Raw genomic sequence first — 26,095 nt, forward strand, 5'->3', positions numbered from 1 at the left:
AGAAGTACTTGAAACTAATAATTACATGTGGCCACTCTGATATGAATATTTTTATAACGTTGTAAACAACATTATTTGCATGAGAATTTCTATTCTACAAAACCTAGCATTTCCTTTTTCTATTTACGTTCTCCTATTTTAAATCACTGGAGCCCTATAAAGTGGCCCCATGGTGTCCTGTAGAGTTTAATTCCGTAGATATTTTGTTCTATAATATACTTTACACTTTGTTGTATTAGATTGACAAAAAAATTTTTTGCTGTTTTAGTTCATTGCTTTATTATATATTATCTTGAAATCGTTGCATTTCCGAGAATGGTACATCCAGTCTAAAACCTGAACTTTCAAAAATGTGAGCAGTATAAAACGATAAGAACAGACTGTGAGCCTGTTGTTGGCAGAGAAAAAGAAATCGATTGCAGCTAAACAGTCATCCACCAATTCAATCGAAACAACGACAGGGAGTGTGATTACATTCATGTTATTGAAATAAAGAAAAATATAGAGGGAACCACCGTACATTGCAGGGGAGGTAACGACCCCTTACGTCGAAAGACGGCACACTGATTGTCACTATTCAACTGTGGAATAAATCTTGTCGGAAGAAATAAAAAGTTAAATCTGAGTTATCGCTTGATGACCCTGTTTTGTTTCTCACTGACCGTACCTCGATTATACCTTTTACTCGACAATTTCTGACAAAAAGGTATGTAACACACTATAAAATACAAATTGGGACGGGAGAGCTGTAAATAAAAAAAAGCAAGCACCTTTTCGAATTATTACTTCGAAACTTAAGATTTTTATTGGGCAGATCTCATCGAATTGATCCTGATAGTAAAAATGTATAAATAAAAGTCGTTCGATATACTTTGATTATGTGGACCGAGTAGATATTACCACTAAATCTGTTACATGAATCATAATACCCCTCCTATATTACGCACGAACGTGCATATTAGGTAGAGGGCATATATATTACATCAGATACCTTGCTGACGTTAAAACCTAAAACACATTTGAAGCTGAAACTGCCGCCATCACAAACGATACGGGTTGTCTTTGAGACGGCCCATTAATGACAACGATCAATGTTCGCTAGCTATCTCTTCATCGATGATAGTAATTACTGCAGGACAACGAGGTATTGACGCAAGAGAAATGCCATGGTCAAATAGGCTCAGTCGTTTTTGAGTAAGGGCTCCGAACACTCCTTAGAGACTAATCGTAATCATAGGAAAATCATTAGCCTGGCCTGGAGAGGCGAAAAAAAACAGTGGACTATATTAGTAGATAGCAGTAATTTGTGATACTTTTGTGATTTGTTTTTGGATTTGTTACTTTTGTGATTTGGTTTTGAATTTGATAAGTGGATATCGGAATTCGGATAAGTGGATTTTTTTTATCAGGCATTATATTTTTTCATACCTTGCGTCTTCTTAAGTGTAAAAACCGGAAAGCTACCTGGAATCTGTTAATATCAAGGTCATCAAAAAGCTGGCGTTATTATAGTTCAAAAAGTTACATTTCTTTGCTGTTGGTGTTTCCGAGAAATTATCTTTAAAATGCGCACATACTTTCGCGTGTGATCTTGATTGAAATCTGTTCCTAACTTACTAACTGGGTCCTTTTACTTGACTTTCGAAGGTTAAATATTTCTATCCCCACATTCACCTGCTTAAACAAAGTACGTCAGCGCGAGATGAAAATCCTGAAGTCCATTTAGTTAACGGCCTCTCTGTCGTCGACGACTTTAGTGACTCACAAGCCAAGTACCGCTCTCATTGAGGCATTGGCCGTAAGAGACACAGTATGCGCTGCTCTCTAGGCGGAAAATAAGAGAATAGAAAAAATGAAAGAGAAAGAGCTTTGAGGCAGCATCTGACGTTAACTGCAAAATGTTAACTGCGTCCGTTCATTTTGCAGTAAAGGGAGAGGAGATGGGAAAGGCGCGAGAATTTCAAACACCTGTCGACTAACACCTACCTTGAAGGCACAACTGCTCTTACACGAGCCGCCTTCTACCTAAAAGGCCTTTACTGATTTCAGCGTTTTTTTTTTTTCAAAACTAGTGCTTACGCAAAATTCCATGTAAACGTTTACCTGTTAACATATTAAAACGGCAAATGATTTGGATTGTGTAACTCACTTTGGTATATAACACATGCTTTTAAGAGTTCTATGGCAGTTAAAGGAGAAACACTACCTTAAATGCATTAGTTGTAATTTACTAATACAAATAATGGTAAGAAGTTTAATTAATTGTAACTCAAACATAATATATTAGGAGCTTCCAATCTACATAGAGAGCCCCAGTGAACTCCTGTGAAGATTTTTACCTTGGAAGACACAAAGCTGATAAACATAGAGAACAAATAAATTTAATTTTAAAATGTGTTGCGTTTATTTAAAAAAGAAAGCGTGCCAGCGTTTGGAAATAACAATCCTAATTCTTTCATTATATGATCATTTCCGTTTCCGATCTAGATGCGTCTTTTCATCGGCCATGGCATATACATAAAACTAGCCACCGAAAAATCAAATATCTCTCTATCTTTTAACATAATATTGGTAACGCTCGCGGCGCGTTACGACGCAGTAATCTCTACTATATCTTAACTGCCCCTTTCGTCCAGAAAGATATATATATGTGTATATACGTGGGAATAGGAAGCGCGCCCTCTCTCGAAAGGAAAGAACTTTTAGGTTACTGGTTATAAAACAAGCGTGACCCTCCTAGGTGAAAGGGGACAGCTATAAAGTTAGTTTAGTGCTAATAAAATACTGGCCGCCTTTATTATATAACCTTGACGGTGTACAATGACCACGCAGTTGCTCAGGTGTTTGCAACACATCTAACTGTACATTCATACCATAGAAAATTACATCACTTCTGTCGAGTGAAATTCGGACTGCTAAAATTCGGTTCGGAAAATATTTTGTTAAGAAGCTCATCCTTTTATGCCACCCGAATCGTACTAGATAGTCGGACATCTCTCTTTCAGTCGGTTAACAACGTACTATTGCAAGGTAATTAAAAATAATTGAAATATATTGTTGAACACCAATAACGAAACCTATCGGGCCTTCTCTATTTACTTAAGCGTTATATATCTATTCAAAGCAAGAAAATTTAGAGCTCTCTCTGTTACACTTTACAGATTAAATAATTCAAACGCAGAGTCTACATGGAAATACAGACCGCAAATTCATCAAAGTAAGAAAGTAAAGATAAAAGGATATTTAAGATAGTTTTAACGCTTGTATACCAAAGGAAAAACATCATGATGTTTCTGTTGTATTACTTTATATTGCACGTAGATCTATTTAAATACGCAATTGGGAGCTCAATTAAATATATATTGGGTACCACATTTTCTTCAGTTGATTACATTCCTAAGCATGAGGCCATATAAACACTGATGCCTCCTTACATCGATGACTTCAGTGCGTGAAAATTTTTTTCATCTCTGGCTTATCTCTGGATAGCTACTGGCTTAACAGTTTGCCGGCAGTTAGAAGGATTTGGTCGAGTATTCAAAACATAGTTAAATTTACTTTGGTATAAGATTTATTCTTCTAAACCGATTATTGACTTTAATATTTTTCTAATTGTTTATGTAGTTCTAAAATAGTGAAAATGCAGTACCTTGAAATAATGATTTTCCAAAACCCCATTTTTTCATACCTTTTGAATTGAAACTAAGCTATTACAAATAGAATGATGTACTTATGCGAAATTTTTAGATCAGCCTTTAAACTCCATACTTCTCGTGCACGCACATCAGCGATAGCCAAGTTATGGATAGTTGTATCACCCTGTAATATGTTTTACCCTTATACTTCCGTTTTGTATTCTGAATTCTTATGCAGTGAGATATTATCGTTCTTTAGCCCATTCCTCACTGGTGTCGCAAGTATCGCCGTTAGAGAAACGTAGTTCGATTACCGGTTTCACTCAAATATTGAGCTTCTCTTTTTCATCGAAAATGTTAAAAAAACAGTACTGTGACCTTATGCGAGTGCGACTCTCTGGTCCGGTAGGCTTATGTAGTGTTGCATACTCATTAAGATGTAGTTGTTGTTCTAAAGCGATCATTTACCAACAAGAGTGTGTTTTCCGTGTGCGGCAAGTTCGAACATTTGCCGAGAAGTTTTTGTCCCTTCAGAGAGCTTTTCTTGGGATGCGATGGCCACAGGTTAGAAACAGACTTCTTAAAAGTTTCGTGAAATAGACTGGCGTCACCTAGTATATCAACTGAGAATACAAAATACGAACTGAGAGGTTGTATGGATGCAAGGCATATCTAGAAATACGTCGGCTATTATAAGATTTTAGTACGCTTTCAATAGATTGTGTTGCCGTCGTTGCCACGTAATATTGTAGGAGCTATTTTGTTCTGACCAGCTGCAGGTACCGATTTTCTATCAGCAATCGGTTTTCAATAGCAAAGGTAATTTGTCATGATGCTCTCTCATGAACTCACGACAGATTTTGAATTTCCCGTGTTTCGAAACAATATTTTTGAATATGCTCCTTCTAAAAGTCGTAAAGAATGCCGCTTCGAATCAATGAAAGGACGAAAAGTATTCTACTCTTACTGTGCACGACGTGCCCATAATTTCAGTACATTGGGCTCTAAAAAGAGTAGCCTACCAGCTCATGTTGTGTGATGAATGGGCAAAAACTGACTGGATTCTTATCTTTTATGTATCCAAAATATTTCAGAAATAAATGACGAATTTGTTTCGTTCCTTTTTACTTAACCAGAGAAAGTAATATAAGTTGTCACTGAGACTCTCTTGCAGTTTTCCAATATAGTTTATTTACATTGTTGTCCTAAACACTTCAGAAGATATTTTCAGGACGTTCATGCACAGCGCAAGCATTTAGTGTTAGAAATATTTGCAAAAAAACAAAAACAAGCTAAACTTTTTGGTGATTAGATTGGTCTTTTATTCGGGTTTGAATCAGCCAGGCCTACGACTAACTAAGTAGAACCCATTTTTTTCTGGTAGGCGTTGTATAGACTTCAATACAAACGGTTCTTGTCAAACAGACAACCACTATCAGCCGAAATAGATTTAAAAAAATGCCTTTGTTTACACATGTAGGATATACTATTGGTGAGAAGCATCGACTGCTTGTCTCTTTCAGCCGGAGGCTTGGCAAGGTACCACGTAGAAATAGATATAATAGATAGATAAACTATAATGAGTATCTGTCCAACAATCGTGAATGCCATTGTTAATCTAAATAATCGTAAGAAAATGCCTATAAGACGATAAAGTCTGAGATCGAAAGCTAGAGTGTAGTTAGATGCTAGACCGTATTAATACGTCACTTTAGAGTGATTATTTGAAAACGCGGTCCCTAACTTTAATAACGGTCAGCAATTTAATAAAAAAAAATCTAATCTAACAACCATCGTACAATAAAATAGATAGGGAAGTTTTACAGAAGGGATTCCTATTAAACTGTGACTTTACCTAGGTATGCAGATAGGCAAGGAGCCGTCCCATGCGTTCAGAAGTAAATGTTGATTTAGTCAACTAGTTCTTTCCAAAATGTAATTGCACTCATTTTTCTTTCTAAAGTTGTTGTAGATTAGACAGAAGTTTGGAGAAATTTACAACAAGTAAATCAGAACAACGAAATTTTAAAATTTTAAAACAACGGGATTAAAGAATTTTAAATAGGACATGAAAACTACGTAATCTTAGAATGTATTGAAAAAGAGTTACATCACAGTCACTTTGAGCAGAAAGTTAGTGTGTAACAGTACGGTATATAGAGGGTCAAAAAATATATAGATGGATTAATTGTATTGTATTGATAGAAGTTGACTAGATGCTTCTCATTGAACCCTACCTCCTATACACGTTACGCTTTACAAGCCATGCCACTTATCTAAAGCCTAAGTTTGTACCCAGCCTAGCTAGTGTATAATAACAATGAAATACTATCATGACGCTTACTAGCGAATTTGCAGCGACCGATGATTTCACTTGAATATACATTATTATTATGGCTCTACGCTGAACACTTCACTAAGCTAGACTGTATGTACATGCACTTCAAATACATATAAAGTACGAATGTCTGCATTAAGTTTTCCAAAAAATTTCAGGACTACACGACTATGTACACCGTTTTTATCGACGACCTTTTGTCAACTTTGTAGTAACATCGTAGTCGTATCACCGTGGAATTGTATTTTTTTTCGAAGCGCAAAAATTGTGACAAGTGACTACTGCATTTTTCTATTGAAACTAGATTAACACAACTAAAGGAGGTCTGATAAAACTGAAAAAGATTATAGTCTCATGGCGCAAGATCCGGGCGATACGGCGGACGCATCAGAATCTTCTATCCAAGTTATCTCAAATCTTGCCAAGTAGTCAAATATGTATGTGGTCATGTTGAATTAATAGTGAATGACGACGCCTCTTCTGTTCATTGATTATAGTCGCTATTTTTCAACGACTTGTTGTAATTCTACTAGTTGTTAAAAGTACAGGTCCAAATAAATCGCTAGGCAGTAGTCCATGACACACAATTCTTTTCCATTCTCATCAAACACATAGCATTACCTTTCTTGACACCAGTTTGGGCTTTACCAGATTATGGAGCTTTTCTTCGATAGACCATGGTCTTTTTCGCACATTACTGAGGTACGTGACCCGCTATATATCACTCGTTGTCAACCGCTTTAGAAATAGCTTGACTTCGTTGCGTTTCAGTAGAGTTTTGCAGATAGAAGCACTCGGGTCATTTTTTTTGCGTCGACTCATATGACATCCAAACATTGAGTAGCCAGTTTTCTTTCAAATGGCCTGAGAACATTTCACAGCAGATACTTGATTACTCGGTGATTTGGTGGTTACTCGTCGTTCTTGGGCAACTTCTGCAATAATTTCATCATCTTTCGTTGTAATTGATTAACCACTACGAGGAGTATCCTCCACATTTCCACAACGAAAAGGACAGAAACACTTTTAAGCTGCTTTTGCCGATAACGCATTGAACCGCACAATTTTTGATGGGCCTGGGTAGCATTTATGCCTTCTTCAAAATAAAATTGTAAAATATAGCAAAGGTTTGCATTTATCTTCAAAACGTTCTATCCAAAGTCTGAACAAAGGGATCCTACCAACTTTAGCACATCTAATACCGTCAAATCTCAGCTTTAAATCACGCTAAAACCGATCCGACTCCTAATACCCAAAACATGTGACTTAAAAGCCATTAGCTAGAAAAATCCTTAATACTTTTCGACCACCCAATATAATCTCTATATATTAGACAGTAACACAAAGTTTAAAGATTCGTCAAGAATGGGTTTCAAACTCTATTTTCATAAAGGAAAAGATCTCTGCCGAGATTTTGAAATGGCCGGCAACCAGAAAAAAATGTACTGTATTAGTAAATGAGCAGCGAGCCTGTTCGCAAACTGTGTTTCATATTACTTCGGTAAACCATACCGTTGCCGGGATAAATACGAAAAGTTGATTATGGAGTCGTAGAATAAACTGAAAAGATTCTAGCAAAACATATCGGTCAGTTGAGTGAAGAAAAATGCGAGTACTGAAGAGTCATGGGTGCAACCTAAGCGTGACCGCATGGTATTACTCAGCTGGGAGTTTGGTTAAGAACAAAGTTAGATTATTAAACTGTATAGATGCGTCTTGCGTTAATAGGATGCCAAAGATAGACATAAACAAGAGATATAAATTGAACGTGAGTGGGTCAATTTTTTGCTTGGAACAGAATAATATCTGAGGAAGGATACGCAAGAAACTTCATATGATTTCGAATTAGGACTCTAAGTCTAGGTAACGTGTAAAGGATCTAAGGATAGCTTAGTGTGTCACGCCTTAGTGTTGTACGTGTTATGCTGCTGAACCCAAAAATTAGTGGGACTGCCACATTAATATTGAATTGTGGGTGCTTTAGGTGATAAAAAAAAACAACAGTTTCAAAAGTAATTACTGTTTTGAGGCATTAAAAAAGGTGAACGAAAAGTACAGCGTAATACAAAATGAGTTGCACAATAAAAAAGGTAGCCTCAAATTGTCTCAAACCGAAACTATATAAGAAATCTAGCTATGTGTAGCATTATGCTAAAATATGTGTGCTTAAATTACTGCCGGTGACTCACAAATGGAGCTTCGTACAACTGTTTAAATGAATCGCAACACTGAATCACTGTTCCTCGCCAAAGTCATCAGGCAATGTACTTATAAAAATGGTTCAAATTTAATATCAAATATTGTGGCTCGGAATGACATGGTAAAAAGTCAGCGGTCGACATGGATGAGGGGGTGGTTAACGGATGTAAGAAGCGATTTTAACGTTATTCAAAGTAAGGTTGCCAATAAAACTTGCAAAATAAAGTTAGCTCTGGTTACTTACGATTCATGAATAACTCACCGTCAAATAATTAAGCAAATACTTAGCGTCAACTAACGGTTCAAACCTGCAACATCGAGTTACGGGCGAGATGTCAAAGCTGACAGACAAAATTCATTTACTATTTCATAGATTTTCTGTAGTTGACGTGTATGTTTTGAATACATGGTCTACCTAAATGACAGGTAGTGAATATGCGTTTAATAAAAAGGGATATATACGAAATTGAATAATATACAATGTATTTTTTAGTTTAACCGCTGCGTTCCTAAAGGAAAATATTGCAGATTCGTAATGAATTTTCAAGAATCTAGACGCTTTAGACTCTTCTTACGTACTGAGAACGTGCAAATATATATCTTATATATACTCATCAAATTATAGTATTGACATATTGCATGCCTATAAATTGTTCCGATGCTGTCGACCTAAGATGGAACAATTTTAGAGTTCAAATCAAACGGACTACATAATGGTCTTGTTCCCTACACTTCGAACAAAATCTCAGGTGAAGACCTTATTTATTGCGATTGCTTGACCATGTATTTTGTGCTTTCTAGCTTTTTCTTGGAGCTCGAACTGCTCTATATACACATACTTAATCATTTGGACATTTTAAACATCTAGTCATGTATTAAAAATTAATAAATTGGAAACATCTCATTGAATCACGTCACGGTTCAGATGGCGCAGATGAAAAAAGAGCGTGATGTCCTGGCACGTTACAATAATAATCGCCGGGTAACTTCCTCTCTGTTTTACTTGTAGGTATGTGATATTTATTTTATCTGAAATAGAGATCGTAACACTGTACTTAAACATGCACGGGTTGATAATCGCAGAACAGCGGGTTACTGATTTTTTTAGTAAATAACAATTTTACAAAACTATAAGCGCAATATCAAAAGTATTATTTAAAAATCGCGCTCAGGATTGGCAAAATCTACGGCGAGTATATTTATAATCAAACCAAAAAATCTGCGAAGTTTACCACCATTATTGAATAGTAACTGATGGATGATGTCATACGCCGGAGCTACACGCCCTACTTCAGTGCTTATCGGAATCACACATTACTGGGGATAAATCCAGCATTTCTAAATTTTTCTAATGGTGGTTCAATATAATAAAACCTTTAGCATTGTAAAATGTACTTTAATTCAGTTTTCTAACGGAAAGGAATCCGTGCCGGATGAACACCTACTAAAAATGACGATTTTTTAATGAATCGCGCAGCTAACAAGCGCCGAGAGTCCAGAAACACATTTTGAGGGGTTTCATTAGGTACTTACACATAAGTAAAGCTTTAAATTATTTTGTCTAGATTCATTTATCTGATAAGCATGGCAATATTACCGACTTCTTAATTGTAGCGTTTTGCCGACCCTCATTGTCCAAGCAAGCTACATAAACGCGTATGGCAAAATCTCTCAATATTAAAACTTTATCAAAACAACATAAAATGAGAAAAGCCTGCAAGGTACAGTGCGAACAAAATAGCATATTAAAAATAATCTTTGTCGACTAATTAGATAATAAGTACACAATCCGACTTTATCTCATTAAATTAAGGCTAGCTTTTCGTCTAGCTGTTGCCTTCTTGATAGCGATGTGGACAATTCAATGTCTTTTGATGAAGCCAAAAGCTCACGAAACTTCTTTAAAAAAGGAGTTCCTTTAGGTCTTATCGGAGCCGGTGGATATGTACTTGGCACTTGCAGCCACCAGCATCAAGAAATGCTTAATCAAATCCAAAACGTGTATCAAATAAATGAACATCATCATCATATTCAAAAATGTCGGATAGGGTAGCCACGATATTGGATTGTGGTATAGGGCCAAACGTGCGCGGCATATTGGCGCCCTGTGAGTATATCTACAAAACCTTCTTTTGCTCTACTTCACGTTCAAGAAAACATCAATGGCGGCATGCAGAAGTATATGTCAAAATCGTAATTTATGATGGTCGATTCGCGCGGTAGCTCTCCTACATGCTGTCGTTATGTTGCCTAGATACATAATCATTTACCAAAATTTATCACATAGTAAAAACATGCGGGTCATTGCAAATAAAATTGTAAGGAAACTGAAGACAGGCAGATATGTCTGATATTCGCTTTTTGTTAGACAGCCGATGTATAATTACACACAGTAGAGTTACAGTGATGACTATTTGTCCAGTCCTTTAGGAAAAAAAACAACTGACGGGCGAAACTTAGTTAATCGCTAGTGATTTCGTGAAAAAATTTACATATGCATGCATCTGTTTACCACAGAACTATTTCCATCCAATCAGTATATGAACATTTGTCTTAATATTAGCCAATTCATTACACAACGAGTACCCAAAACGATGTGCGATTGTCGTCTATAAAAAAAAGTAGGAGAAAGGCGTCAGCACGTATCTACCATTGTGCTCCATAGAAAATTAGGATTCAGAGGTTTGTACATCTATATAATATGCATGCGCAAATTTTAACATGCACGGGAGGATACATTTCTCGCCACGCAGAGGATACGTTTGTATTGGACCACGAAATCAATGCGCTGCTCTGCAAAAATCTAAGGTCATTCAATAGAATAAAAATATATGTAACTCCAACACCATCGCACCACATGATGGGCTCTATAGCAGATTACCCGGACTGAATCGACGAGAGGTTGATAATGTACCTATAAAAAATGTAATGTTCATGCATTTCCCATCTACTCTAATTGGAAAACGGGATGCAAAGATAATTTTTAGATGATTTAACTTTTCTCCCCGTAGTTTCCAATGTATCTGCGGCTAGAACAGCCTTTTCCGGATCAGCATGATATACTCTGTCATCAATAGTAGTGGAACTATAATTCAAACAAACAGTATAAATGCATCAATAAAAACACTGTCTAGTACATCGCGAATCAATTTGGACAAAGGGTGTAAAATGAATTAAGTAATCTACTGCGAGAGCGCTATTTTCTTTTTATATGAATGCATTACATCTATGTTAATAGGCTAGGCGCTTCTGTCTTTTTACGTGTTACACGGAATACGTAGGACTGCTGCTTCTGATTTGATTGTTGCTTGCAGTATCATCGTATTTAGTAGCTAAGGATCGAAGATTCAACATAGGAATATGAAGATTCAAACGTGTGTTATATGATTGGGGCTTACTGCGGTTGGAAATCATTGAAATCGCTCACACTCGTATTTCCCGCAACTAAAGAACCATCAGACGCCAACTAAGTGTTAGAGTTATCGGCTTACATGCTTTAATTATTTGAATGCTCTATGAGGCAGTGTATGTCACGTTCTAGAGAGTGTTGATGTTGTAGAAACGGCCATATTTGCGCCGTATGTACAGGACTCCAATTTAAGTGCATGTGCATGCGTCGTACCCTCTCACCAATCGGGATCGAAAAGAACAATTACTTCTCGCCTATTTAAATATCGGCTTCAATCTGCTTGTTCAGTTCCAATTGCTTCACGTTCCGCGAACGGACAGTTTCTATTGGAGAAGCATATCTTCATCCCTTCATTTATATCTTGTCAGAAGCGGAATCATCTTCGAATAGATTTTGTTTACGAAGGCTCGTGTTCTGAACTCGGTCTCAATGCGTAAGTCTTCATATGAGTAGGTATCTCGTATTTGCAGTAGCATTTTGCTAAACGCCATTTCTTTGTAATCGGCTAACTGTACAGCATTTGGTGCTAATATTCATTAAACTACTGTGAGCGGCAACAGTTCAAAATGAGCATTTTCACAGCAACGCTTGAACGCTGTTAACACAATACTTCAATGAGAACGTGATAATAACAATATTGTTTCGGTATTGCCCGCGCAAAATTAGTACATTACTGTTTTAAAGCGTTCGACCCGCATGAGTAATTGGTTCGATTTTTAAGTATGTAACTCTAGGGATATACGGGTTGTTGATCTTGGCATATACTTATGTATTCGTTACCCCACGTGCTTAAAAGAAAAAATGTGTATATACTTCTCGAATAAGAGTCAAAAAGTGCTTTGTAATGCATATTTGGAGAATGGTCAAGCTATAGCTATAAAGTGCATGTGGGTTGCATGATTGAACAAGCAATGTTATACCTGAAAGCTAAATGCGTTGGAATCCGAAATTCACCAAACCGTGCTGTCAGCCTTACTCTGGGGGGACTTCGTTTCCTTGAACGAACTTGCAGTTTTGAAACTTGGTTAGCTTAAAATTTGCGCCCAAAGCTATTTATTATAGGATCTAAAAATACCTTTTATTATTAATTTTAAACAAATAAGCTAATTCCTCAAATGCTCGTTACAACGGTATGCTAGTTGTTCTCTGTAGTTGCCCGACTTAGGCGATCAACTATCTCTCCTAAAAAAGGGGCCTGTGCTTTTTTTGAGCTTTCGGCGTGATTAAGTTTTTTAGGGGCTAAACGACATAGCTAAAATATGACTTGAGCTTGTTTTTGTTGCAGGAAAAGTGTAAGGCCTGTTTTTGATGAATTAGCTTTCCAATCGAGTTTCAATTCTGTCTACCTTTCTTTTTATGTTGATATTTTTTGTCACGGCATTTCTCTCATTTTGATTACCGCTAAACATTAATACACCGCAACAATTGTTTATTAGCAGAGGAGAAGCTAAAGTGATGTAAAGTTAGGCTGTTGGATCGGTTGACGGTAAGTAAAATGTTACCTCTAAATCCCCATGGTCATTATTAAAATGTTCTTTTCCTTAAACAAAAGCCTTTAACATGAGGCTTTATTGGAGATGGCATCTCTCAATTTCATTATCACCGTCATAGGATTTTGGCCCTTAAATGGTAATGTTGAAAAATGTTAAAAATCGTAACTCTACGAATGTAGCACCTCTCGGCTTCAGGGCTTTGTAAATGATCTGAGTCTGTGGTCTTTATTTCCATGTCGGCGGTAAATACCAGTAGCAAAACAGCTTTCTGATGATGACGACTGGGAACGTCCCTGTAAGCTTGAAATAAATTATAAATTATCTCTAGCAAAATAAATGAGGTATTTTAACTTTCACCGTTAGACTTTGACAATGCAATAGTTCAGTAAATTGAAATGTATCTGTCGTTTTCACTAGGCTTACTCTATCAAGTTCGTTCCGAGTCTAACTTGCTTGTGGATGGTGCTTACCAGATGAATCTGTCAATAAAGGTAACTGATTTTAATCAAACGATTTAAAATTTACGTTTTTGGCCTATTGATATCTCTTCTGATTCAAAATCTTTTATCGATACTTTACCTTCAGATATTATCTGACTATGCTTGTAAAGCATATAGTCTTTATTGGTCCCCATAAATTCGTGGGAATTTAATGTCGATTTAGGGTTGCAATGACTCTAAACTTATATTAAATAAACTCACGCTCAAATTGAAAACGAACCGTTTATCAAAGGGGTCAATGCTTTTAGCTGGATGCGCGAACCGGCACCCTTTTCTTCGCCCCTTTGTATTACTTTTGCTACATGCGGTTAGTAACTTTTGCTGCGTGTTGCTGAAAATAAATATCTCTTGGTATTAAATTTAATTCACATTGTGAACTACTTTCGTTACGGCACCTTTTCGAATATACCAAACTTTAATATTTTAACCTGCCACTAAGAGTTGTTAGTGTCCCATATTCTTATTATTTTGTCTTTTTCATGCAATCCGCTAACGATGATGGTTGTTTTCTTCCCAGTTTAGATACTGTAGCTTTTAACGGGGTCAGCATTTTTGTGTAGAATTCAGAATTAATTAGTTTCCTGAAAAAGTGCTTTTCACATAACACATATGGGTATAAAGTTAACTTAACGCCGGTTAACTTGTTTATTTTTATTGATTTTATAAGGTGACCTAAACATTACTATATGTTTTGTTTTGACTTATTTCGTTATTGCTATGATTCTTTTTGTTTACAGGAGCTTAATGCAGATTCAAGAATAGGAAGGCCACTAGAAAAACAGCAAATCACGCTAAAGGCTCATGCTGAAACCAGCGGCTCGGTTTTACCGCAACTAAATAATCTGAATTTAAATAACAGTCGAGTCCAAAACAAGCTCCAGAACCAGGTATAATACGATACTATATATATATATTAACACTAATGTGTTAGCGTTGGGTATCATGAATACGTAGTGCACACTACAAGGCAGTGAATTTACTAGTGCTGACAACGAATTACGTAAAATTACATAAAAGCTGTAAAATTAACTTTAATAATATAACACGCATTTTGGTAACATACGAATGAACATTTTCAGATCTGAATAAGTGAATCATCTGGTGCGCTCACACGGATACTTCGAAGATGCAACTATTCTATCACTAATACGCAAATTGGAACTCTATTTAAAATATACATACGCAAAGGACTGGCTTTCCCTTATGTCTAATAAGTAAATGATAAGTCAAATAAGTAAAAAGCTTAAATGTCCTTGTGATTACATTCTGCAGGATTTTCGAACTCCGTCTACAGTGTCGCCTAACACAATAGCAGCCGATAGATATCAATTTCAATTCCTTGGACCCAATTCTACGACCCATGAAATAAACGACCCCGACCTAAATGTACAAAAAGGCAAACTAAGGCGAAACTTTGCTTTAAAAGAAGTCCGCTTCCGAATGGATAAATGGATCAATCAAGAAGGTAACTAATTAATTTCAGACAACATGGACAGACGAACTAAAATGCCGCATGCGCCACTAAATCGCAATCTGGCTTTAATACTACTTAGCTGTTTTTTTACGTTAATGGCTATATGACAGACGAAGTCACGTAGACTTTTTAATATAACTAATTATATTACTTATTAATAGGACTCGTACATAACGAGTTGTTCCCCATAAACTGATGTGCAAATAAAATTATTAAGATCATATGTCTGCCGGCCTAATTAAAATGCCTAATGCTGTTGGCCATTTCAGCAAAAAGAATTCACTGTAATAAAATTGGCGCGGAAGTGAAATGGCAGCAGGAGAATTACTGTGAAAAGCAGGGACATAGCATACAAAACCGGTATGATGTCGACCCGTCAAAATCATGCAGCCTCGAAACATTACAATATACATTAGAACATAAAATTGGCTATCGTATGATTTACGCGATCCATATTGTCAATTTTCTAAACTAAGCCGCGTCGATGTGACGCTAAGCTACAGCATGGGTTCGGAATTAACACATTAATGATATCGGATCGTCTGGATATTGTACGATTATAATCAGCCAAGCAAATACCTCTACATACAAATTAGAAGAAGCTAAGGTAGCGAGCAGCTGAAAAGTACCATGCACACCTTGTACTCGGTACGACTAAAGCGAACTGCTAATTGTATTCGTATCATACTAAAACACAGCTGGTCTAGAACACACGACTTTACTTGACCTTCCTTAAAAAGTACATATTCATAGAATGAGGCCTAGCATACCTTCAGGAATGCACCAGAGGCAAAAATAGAACGCAATCTTTTCCGTGTTTGCCGCAATACGACAGATTCTAGTTTTGTGACCTTTCCTTATATGAAAATGAAGGTCACTTGTTCGTTATACTTCTTTAACTGCACTATTTTCTCGTTCACAGACTGACCTAATGTTCTTCAATTCATACTTTTAGGCCTTTGAGTTCTTACCAGTCTCTGCCAAATTTGTCAAATATCGCGGACACAGAGTCCGAGCGGAATTTAGCTTCCGACATCGGACAGGCTTACCATCTGCATATGAAGGTAACATGCTTATTAAAAAAATTGCAATTAAGGGTCGTTTTATTATATTCAATCAGTTTTTGCATTCGCGATCAAAGTTAGCATGTTCTTTTAGTAACTCTCATCTCTGAAGCATAATTCATCTTTACCAACAGCTGATTTTGGTTCACGATTTAGTGTAAGGATGGTTCTTCTAACCAATTCAATGAGGTAGTTTAACCTTAGTGTAACTATAGCCTATACTTACTGTTAGTTTTCCCTCATGGTTTCCCACAGGTGTCACATAGGATTAATCTTTGGGAGCAGCGTATTCACAGTTCGAATTTCTAATTTATTTCCGCCAAATACACTTCATTGATCGAACCACCGTTATAGAACAGTGAAATTGGGCTTTCATCGAAAGGATATGGCAGGATGTTGTAAGCCAGAACTAAAGATTTTGATCATCCGTCTATTAATACAGACTAATGACCAGGAAGTTGTAGGCAGAACGGTGATACAGGAAATAAAATTAAGCGTTTTGTTGCTTCAATGATTAATTTGTGTTTTGAATTATCTAAGGTAAAAAATGGCATTGTACTGCTTGTGAGCCAGCTACTCGAAGCGCACCTATAGTCACATTTTTATAACACAAGATTACCATTTGCCGATAAGTGTTTTAGTCTTCTGTCTTTGTATGCAACCAGTTATGAATAATATAGATTTTTTTAAAATTTCGTTTGCCAGATTAGCATAATAGAACCCGTCTTATGTGATTACATATATCTATAGGTATCTATGTGAATAAAAAACTAGATGAAACCGACTAAGAAATGGTTTTGTTATAACATCTTCGAGACAAGCGATGAGTACACTGAACACTCTCTAAACGTTTATTGCCCCGTTAGCCTCAAAACCTGCGTAAGTAGCTGTTTCAATAACATGGGCAAGTAGATTGCTCTATTTAGTTTTCCACCAAATAGATGTTTCCATTCAAATTCTAGGGTTGCACGAAAACAAACTAGCTAAGGAAAAGCTAATTTGTGTGTGGCCTTGCGCACTTTCCTTTTTTCTCCGTTGCTGAAACTCATTTATGATCAGCCTCCAAAAATGTAAAGCGATTTTTTCGCCACATAAGCATAGATCTTCTGTTATAAAAAAATATATGATAGTGTCTCCAGAACTTCCATTATTCGAGATACGGCCATTGGCAAGCACTTCAAAACATGGTCGCCAAAAAGACAACGCACGTAATGACATACCATACATTATCGCAGCGTAACAATTAACGGAACAGGTTCCTATTGCTGTACCCAGGTAAGTTGAATGTGTCTGTTGTTTACACTCAGTCTATAAGCGTAATCCCTATGTAAACAAATCGTAAGAAGTCGAATTGCTTCGCTTGCGCTAAGCAGTCTCGTAAATCTCTATATATAGATCGTGAAACAAAGGCAACATAGAGAAGACAAATCGCATCACCAACGGTTCTGTGTAATGTATGTCCCCCTCAAATCGAAGGGATCGTACGGCTAATTCATGAACAAACCGAGAAACTAAAACGAAAACTCAAAGTAAGTTCTTTTGCGCATTTACCTATACATCTTAATACGTTCAATTGATCGTTTCTCAGCGAGCCCTAAGTGCACTTTTATTCAATCTGTATGAGACCTAAGGAAAATGTATCCCTCTAATAGTCACGTAACACAGTTATATGCACGGATGAAGTAGTAAAATCAGTATGGTTCAAAGCTGCCCATTTTCATTATAGTGTACATTATTGGGTTGCAAAGTGAATTCAACAAATACCCGTCTAGCACTGACCAAGACTTCTGTACTGACGCCCTTTTTCAAACGTTGGGCGAAATTTCGAAAAGATGCCTTGATTATAAAAAAACGTTTCTTGCCCCATATGGATATTCAGACCGATGTAATTTAGCCGAACAGAGTTGTCTAGTCATATTGGATTGTGTAATCCTTGACTGATCTATTTGCCCAATAATTTTTATCAAGGCTACTAGCCGCAGTAATGCCATTGAAACTTCTCTTAGAGCCACTAGGAACGATAATTAGTAATGGATTGTTTCATTCATTTAAAGAAAATGGAGTGTTTCTTTTAAAAAAAGAGGCTTGGGCATTTTTTAGCGAAACCTTAATTAACTTTTGTATGAGTTATCTAATTCTAGAATTGCGGCTACTAATATTGTAATTAAATATGAATTTAGCTCCTGTGAGTGGTTTCCTATGGGCCTGCGCCTTTACAATTTAGTCTTTTGAATATTTCATTAAAAACTACGTAACAAAGGTGAATATGAATTTGAATATGGTCCTAGGAATAGAGCAATGTAATTTTTGGATAATGCTGTATCGGACTACCTATATAAGCCCAAATATTCACTTCGCCAAGTCTATTTTTAATAATAGTTGTGTATTTTCTCGTTTTACTCATCGGGCCGGGTACTAATAAATTCAGTCTTATCTTTTGAAAAAGTGGGTTATTGTACAATGAAAAGCAGGAATGTTCGTAGAGGACAGTTTCCTATTTCTGTTTAAACTATTTTACTGACTTCCTTACCAAATTTATATAACTCGAGAAACACTTGGAAAATGGTTAAAGTATCTTAATTAAAATCAGTCGTAGCTGTTAAATGTGCTATTGAGATGTTTTTCGTTTCCAGACTTCCAGAGGTCTGGAATCCTAGACCAACAATACAGGGAGTGGAAGCACCTGATCTTTAGAAATAACTAGATTTTGAGTACCCTGTGAAATCTAACTACTGTGCTTGCACATCACCGGCAAGTTCAGTCGTCAAAGAAATTTGGACTTGTAGTACTCTATTTTGGCACCCATTTGACAGTATTTATTTCAACATAGGCAAAGTTACAGCGTATAAATCCTGGTCTGCATATAGTATTTGTGTTACGCTTTTTCTTTATTCATATAAGCACAAAATGACAGATACTTAGTGTGGCTTTTAAATATAGTTATCAGTTAAACAGTACTTGTTAAACCTTACCGAGCTACCAATTTAAGCTAAGAAAAACAGCATCTATAACAATCCTATTATATCCTACCAATAATTCTAGGTCAACTTTTTTGTAAGTTAAGATAACTTCTTTAGTGTTTATACAGAGCACCGTAATTCTATAAATGTGAAAATCTATTCTATTAGGTATATTAACGCCTAAGGAAGCCTTTATATGTAAGCTATTTTTTAAAGCTTAGCAAAAATAAAATGTCCCTTTTTCTTTTAAATTTTAATAGTATTGAAAAAAATACAAGAACGATTATATCGGTGAAATTGGAGCAGCGGCGAAATTTTAAGATTGATATTTCCATTGTTGTCGTCAGGACACTAACATAATTTTTGTCTTGGTTATATGATATTATGTCATATGTACCTGGTGAAGGTATTAATAATTTTTTTAATTGAAATATCAATCCCACTGATTTTCTAGTAACAAACCCGATGTAAAAACAGAATTCAATTACAGTAGAGATGACTAATCGTCTAACTTTATTTGACAATCGGTTTAATTATTTCCAGCAGCCTTATCTTGAACTACAAACGCAACCAAAGTAGCAATTAGATAGTAATAATATCTTGATGCTTATATGTATAATAAGATATACTATCATACTTCAAATACTCGATTTGAGCCTATGTATACAATATTTAGCAACGGGAACCTTTTCTTTATTTTTAATCGAGTTCACAGGTCCTTATCATTACGTGTTAAAATTTAAATTTACGAGGAGGTGAAACGTCCCTATGCCGCAAATAACTGGCCGAAAATAACATATGGAAGATAATTACATAAATTGCATAAATTACTAGTCATCAAACAGCCACATGGAAGTCCTTGTAGATAGAAGCCCTTGAATATATCGTCTAATTCGGCGTATTTCCATTAATGTGGCTACGGCATTACTCTCGCATGTGCTATGGACTAGTTAGTAAACTAAGGTTTAAATAACAACTAAGTATTACGCTCTGCGTCTTTATTATAGAATCAGGTGAATGAGCTCACATAAACTATTTTTCAGAATGTTCCTCCAGACAAAGTTAGTCATAATAATATTGCTATCCGAACTACTGTTAGACTGTACTTATCTAAGCCGCGTTGCCTAATCTAAAGATACAACTAATATAGCTTAGTAAACTGCACTACAAGAATCGATTATAAATTTTTTGATTTAAGGAAATGCTGATTGAGATATTTAGCTTTATTCCGGTAGTGATAGATATTATTCTTTAAGTCACCAAAACAAACGTTGAAATAAATTCTGCTGAATAATGGCTCTTGACATCAACTAATATTGTTTTGAGACTTACTTGCGAAGACAACCTCAAAAAGAAGATAATGAAAGCACACCGTCGGCCTAGATACAGGGATTCTTTATGAGACGGCAGCCCTGTTAAAAATGCTTGAAGAAAGAATCGATTACCTAAAATGTTTTCATTGAAGAGTATTAAGCTAAACCTGATCTAATAGCATAGTAGCTCAGTAAGATCCTAACTCTATTTTTGACACTTTATCTAGATAGAACACTGTCGGAAGTATCCAAAAAAAATAAGAAGGCTCCTTGGAAAGTATCAGACTTGCCATCACAATTGGCTTGTTTTCCATGTTATTTTCTTTCTAATCGTAATCGCAATTTTTTTGCCTATGGAAATATTTGGATATCCTTTAGTTAAACTATGTTTTTTCTGCATCATCTTAATTATCACTTTTTTTTTTCAAGTGAAATGTATGTGGGTAAATCAATCAGTGTAATCAAATGAGTCTGGTAACTTGAACCATTGCTATAGTTCGCCAAGTTACTAAACGTAGTGTGAAATTTTCATGCAGTTCATATGTATACATGTACATCTAGTTTTCCTTTCAGACATATTGAGCTTTTTGTGCAGTTTTAAGCCTTTTTAAGGTTTTTGCAAGCACAAAGTATTTTTCAGAAATATATCTCTATTAGTGATTAATATTAGACTTCCATTTGAGGATCCCATGCTTGGATACAATGATTTTAGCAGCATCACGGATAGTACTGAAAACTATTACAGTGAAATTCAAAGAGAGCCCAATTTGCTCGGCCTTCGTCCCAGGGTTAGATACTGAGTCAGACGTACGGGATACACAGAGGCTAGCCTTCTTCTTTGAACTGCATGCATATTGTAAGGAATCTTGCCATTACTTTTACAAAGAATAAGTTACTGCTACGAGGCAACCCTGCTTGTACGTAAATTTCAAAAGCAAAGAGCGTCGCCCTAGCAGGCGTCTCAGCGGTGTGTGAGGGCGCTCACGTGCTTTCAAACTCCAGAGGCGTCTTCTTGTAGCTCGTTACTAAAACTTCTATGATGGCTCTATAGAAACACAGTTATTTGGGCACTCGCGATGTGCGAATGCCTATAAATACTTTTTCTTGCCTTTTGTCTTGCGTTCGGCCTTTTTGCTTATGATGAGCACTCCTTTAAAAGCATAGACATTACCATTTGAAATAAGACGAAACCATCGAAGCCTTACGTAGAACTTTTTGGTTGAATTGGGCCTTAGTTTGTATCAAAATTTGTTCGGCAATACCTGTAGACCAAACTAAAAAGACCATCACCATTCAGCAAAACAATTCAACAGTTGAATACGAAGCAGCGGCGCGGTTGTCCCTGTAATACATTTGTACTTAACTTTGAGCTAACTTCGAAATAACTACGAGAGCTCTCTTGACAGGTCTTTAGGCTTTACCGAAAACATATTCTGAGGATTTTTTAACCATTTATTCTGATAATGCGTTCCGAGAATCTACCTACTTCTGTTTGATTTTAATTTATGAAGATTAAATGGAGGGTCGATATTAGACAGTAAACATCTTTTTGTGGCAGTAAAATATATACTTATAGGGATTATGACATTAGCTGATAAACAGTTTTGTTGTTCTAATATAAATTTGGGAAATGATTTATTTTTATTGAGCAATGGCTAAGAACAACCAGTTGCAGGTAATCGAGTTTAGGAAGTTATTTGAGGCACAAGTTACTCTTTTATCCCTTCGAAGGCCCTCCTGTAAGCTGCAGCAGAAATGAAAAACAAAAACAAGACGAAGTCTTTCTGAAAACGGATGCGTTAATATGACATCTTCCACCACAAAAAAATACACCAAACAAAATGTATGTTTAGCCATCATTGATTACTACGTCAATACTTTGTCAATACTAAAAATGAACTTGCATTAATTAGTACACTTTCTTATTAACCATAACCATAACCGTAAAACGAAATTCTTAAAGTATATTGTATGTAGGACTGAGTATATCCTAAGCTATTTAATTTCACAAATGATTTTTTCACAAATCAGTTTTATACGTTATGTCACAGGGATATTTTTATTTCGTATTACTTTATTATCATAAAAAGCTGCATTATATATATATAGATGACAACAGAAATATGTAATAATTACCCCGTATGATGCAGCAGCGATAGTCAATGCAACAAATTAACGTTGCTTAGCTGTTTACTTGCGAGTTGATATACCCTTGAAGATGAAGCACACCGTTTCATTGGAACGCGACGTGATGTGAAATGTACACGACCACTGCCGTTCGGGGTTCTGCTGTGACAGCTGTAATCTACTCAGTTTTTCAAAGAAACACGCATGGATATAAAAGGGGTTCGTCTGATTTTTCTTTCCTTCATTGCGATGACGCCTCCCGATTTGGTTAACAATGAAGGCACCATATAAGTTAAGCAATTTGTAGTTCGATTTCTGGCTGTTTTTCGTCAAAAAGTGTTTTTCGTCAGTTAGCGTAAGTCTTCACTTAAATCACATTTCTTGTTAATCTATATCTACAAATTATAAAGCGTGTGTTTTCATTCTGCCTAGTCGGTTGTATATGAGTCACCAGGCAATTGTATTTTGATTCAATTGTTCCATGATATATACCAGTCTGATACTGAATAAATTTCGTTCGCACTAATGTTTCGGGCTATACGCAACACATTCTTCCTGATTGCACATGGGTGCTGAACCTTATTGGTGTGTAAGTCTGCTGAACTCTCGCCGGCGTTAAAACTTTCCCTATCTTTCATGTTCCAAACGTTGCATCAACATTAGCTGCCCCAGCAAATATAAAACAACTGATCGGTTCACACATTGGGATGTACAGAAGGTTTCAAGAATCTTTAAAACGTTTAAAATTTCAGCTAATTTTGGATTGTTATTATCTGGAAGGATTAGCCAGTCTTCTAAAGCATCATAATAAGACGGCAAAAATAAATAAAATGAGCAAAAATTAAATAGCAAGAGTTGTATTTTCCATACTAATGGCGATAGTAATAATGATGGTGATATAGCTCTTTTTCGTTTTCTGTGTATGTCTATGTGAATTTATGAGTTTTTTGTCTGTTTGTTTGTCATAAATGAGCCTAAGTAACTAGTAACCGTATCTTAGATACAGGGCGTGCTCGAAAGTAACACCCGAAGGCACTAAGTACTTACTTACAATGCCGACCTTTATTTACTGCTATCACATATTTTGTATATTGGCTAATTTTTCCTACGACAAATGAAACAACCTCAATACGTTATGCTGACAGTAATGCAACTTTAAGTATTTTCTAGGCTTGATTCCTGTAACTATATATCGATATATCAATTTTATGGTAAACTTTTAAAGCCTTGTAGTGATAATGCGCAATAGGTTACCTGAGCTTTTTAGTTGAACTATGCTTTAACGAATATGTCTGTTGAAGTTTCTGCTTGCGGAAGGAAAAGTAAGTTGTTTTCAATGTTTTGACGACATTTATGAATACTTAGCGTCTAAAAGTGTATCCCTCTTCTAATAGATTTAAATCCATAAGGAAACAATGATTTTGGTTACGAATACACTTTTTCTACTAAAAATGTGAATCAAAAAATATCTTTTTAGAATTGTTGAACCCAATGGTGAAATTGATTCAGCAGAATATCGAATCTTAGTTTCTAAAATCTTAGATAATAGAAGTAAGATAATACAGAAAAGAATATGATTTTTTCTATATCACACACGCAGCATATACACGAAGTATACATAGGATAATGTAAGGCTTGAATAAAAAATGCGTGGTTCTTTTGGGCAGAGTTCTATCAGACCAACCCAGCTTTGATTAAGATATACCTGCCGGTAGTACAACGCAAATATGGTAGATCTATTTCAGTAGGTTGCTGAACGGATCTCCTCCACCCGCTATCGGACTTTGCTACTCCACCAAGCAGTCGTTTCACGTGATACCAACATATCTCTGCGTCTTTATGCCTTTGACATGACAAGTGTGTGATATGTGACCTGCGGTACTCTGTCAAAAACTGTTGGTCAGTAACTGGATAGCGGGACCGTAAATAAGACGGGGTCGGCAGCAGCAGTAAGAAAGCCATGAGACAATACATTGCGTAAACGCGTAGGGTACCGTTTACTTCTTTAAATATTAGTAGGCTTAATATCTCACTGCTTTGCCGCATTATATAGTTACTTCCTCTTCATCTCTTTTCCTCCTTTATCTCAACAATGATTCTAAAGAATCGTCGAAATATTAATTAAAATAACGAGCTCCACTCATTCTGTTTCCAGATTTTTTACATTCGAAGATGATATTTAGTCGTATGATCGTAGTCCAAGCGTATATCTTTTTAGTCTTTTTATACAGCTAACGCCACTGTATTGTAGGCAGCCGTCAGCTTTTCACAGCTTTACTTTATCGCTAGGTATGATACATATCTGTTTAAAATTATTGCATACAAAGAACAAGAAGCGCAAATATTGGGTGTCATATAAAATCTATTATTTCCTTCTATTATACGTCAGGGAGTGTCATTCATTGGGCGCAGTCATAGACCTCGGTTCTTATCGTTTGTATTTTTTGATACATTATCGTTTCAGAAATAACCCGGCTGTACCTACATATGATGTAATAGATACATATACAATGTCTTGTATAGCGGCTTTGGGTTTTACATAGGTGCATTCTACGAATACTGTAAGGTTTCGTATCTTTTTACCTAAAAGGTCACTTTATAGCTAAAAATCGGTGGTCGAAATCTTCTCTAGCGCACATCTGCACAAACAGTGTCTGCTAAGAAGGCATTCTTATTAAAAATTCTTACTAGATCGTTTTAGGTAAAGCTGTCCTAAGAACCGATGTCAATGCAATTAAGTCGAAATGACTAAACTGGGATTCATTCAAACGTAATGTGTCAAAATCGATAACACTATTTTATGTGTAATCATGTGTTACGTTTCATCGCAGCGATATAACTGATCAGCTTGTTAGACGAGACTAGAGGTCCCTGGTTCGAGACCCCTTAGTGGCATATAGATGCTCAACAACTTGTGTGAATAAAAAAGGTAATTGATTTATTGAATAAACAATGCTCGTGACGCATATTTAGTAATAAATCTAATCAAAGATGCAATTTGTAAAAAGAGCGTGACATTTTAACCCAATACTCCTAGCAGCACTTTTTCAACAAATGGGTTACTGTTACTAGTTCCTTCAGGTAACGCAATATAGTTGGACATGGATTCAGCAAAGCAACATCTGCAACACACAAGTGAGAATGTGGACTTTGCAGTTCCTTGCTCCAAATTACTGGTTAAAATTTCTAGAGATAGAGCTACCTATCTAGATGCGGTTCTTCGCGACTCTGCTGCCAGGCGGCCGAGTGTTGCGAGAATGAATATCGTCGAAAAAGGATATGGGGACGATAGTAACGAAGCAGTTCCAATACCACCATCGGATGAACCATCTATTCCTCCTATCGAACCTCCTCCTGCATTAACAGAGGAACATCTCACAAAATTGGTTTCATCCTTTGCAACTACTCGGACAATACGTTGTCGCTATAACAGTTCAATGACAGCAGTTAAGCAGAGTCACGTAGAAGGACCTTCCCTGGAGAGCTTACAAATTCAAGAAGTTACTAAAAAGGACTGCACATCGACTTTATCTACTTCATGGGGATCTCCTGAAATTAAAGCGACGAATCAACGCAGCCTTAC

At 36.2% G+C, this 26,095-nt stretch overlaps 1 protein-coding gene and 3 long non-coding RNA genes across 5 annotated transcripts; 3 read left to right on the forward strand and 1 right to left on the reverse strand.

The window, feature by feature from the left end:
- Positions 1 to 1,037: 1,037 nt before the first annotated feature.
- LOC147752578 (uncharacterized) lies at positions 1,038 to 2,146 on the forward strand. Its single transcript, XR_015313682.1, has 2 exons — positions 1,038 to 1,194; positions 1,648 to 2,146. It is a non-coding gene; the product is annotated as an uncharacterized LOC147752578 (long non-coding RNA).
- A 9,709-nt stretch (positions 2,147 to 11,855) lies between these two features.
- Positions 11,856 to 16,626, forward strand: LOC111267137 (uncharacterized). The gene is made up of 7 exons (XM_022845169.2): positions 11,856 to 12,014; positions 13,492 to 13,565; positions 14,312 to 14,461; positions 14,847 to 15,039; positions 15,318 to 15,408; positions 16,004 to 16,112; positions 16,368 to 16,626. The coding sequence occupies exons 1-7, from the start codon at positions 12,011 to 12,013 to the stop codon at positions 16,419 to 16,421; spliced, it is 675 nt and encodes a 224-aa protein (XP_022700904.1). The 5' UTR covers positions 11,856 to 12,010; the 3' UTR covers positions 16,422 to 16,626.
- An 822-nt stretch (positions 16,627 to 17,448) lies between these two features.
- Positions 17,449 to 26,086, forward strand: LOC111267140 (uncharacterized). 2 transcript variants are annotated; one of them, XR_002684436.2, is made up of 3 exons: positions 17,449 to 17,641; positions 25,344 to 25,441; positions 25,585 to 26,086. It is a non-coding gene; the product is annotated as an uncharacterized LOC111267140 (long non-coding RNA). The 2 variants fall into 2 exon arrangements; XR_002684435.2 differs by lacking the exon at positions 17,449 to 17,641 and adding an exon at positions 22,776 to 22,867.
- On the reverse strand, positions 21,824 to 24,266 carry LOC111267139 (uncharacterized). Its single transcript, XR_002684434.2, has 2 exons — positions 22,522 to 24,266; positions 21,824 to 22,129 (listed from the first exon to the last, which is right to left on the reverse strand). It is a non-coding gene; the product is annotated as an uncharacterized LOC111267139 (long non-coding RNA).
- Positions 26,087 to 26,095: the final 9 nt, after the last annotated feature.

The sequence above is a fragment of the Varroa jacobsoni genome, unplaced genomic scaffold (genome assembly GCF_002532875.2).
Source record: "Varroa jacobsoni isolate VJ856 unplaced genomic scaffold, vjacob_1.0 scaffold_1151, whole genome shotgun sequence".
NCBI classification, from domain to species: Eukaryota; Metazoa; Arthropoda; class Arachnida; order Mesostigmata; family Varroidae; genus Varroa; species Varroa jacobsoni.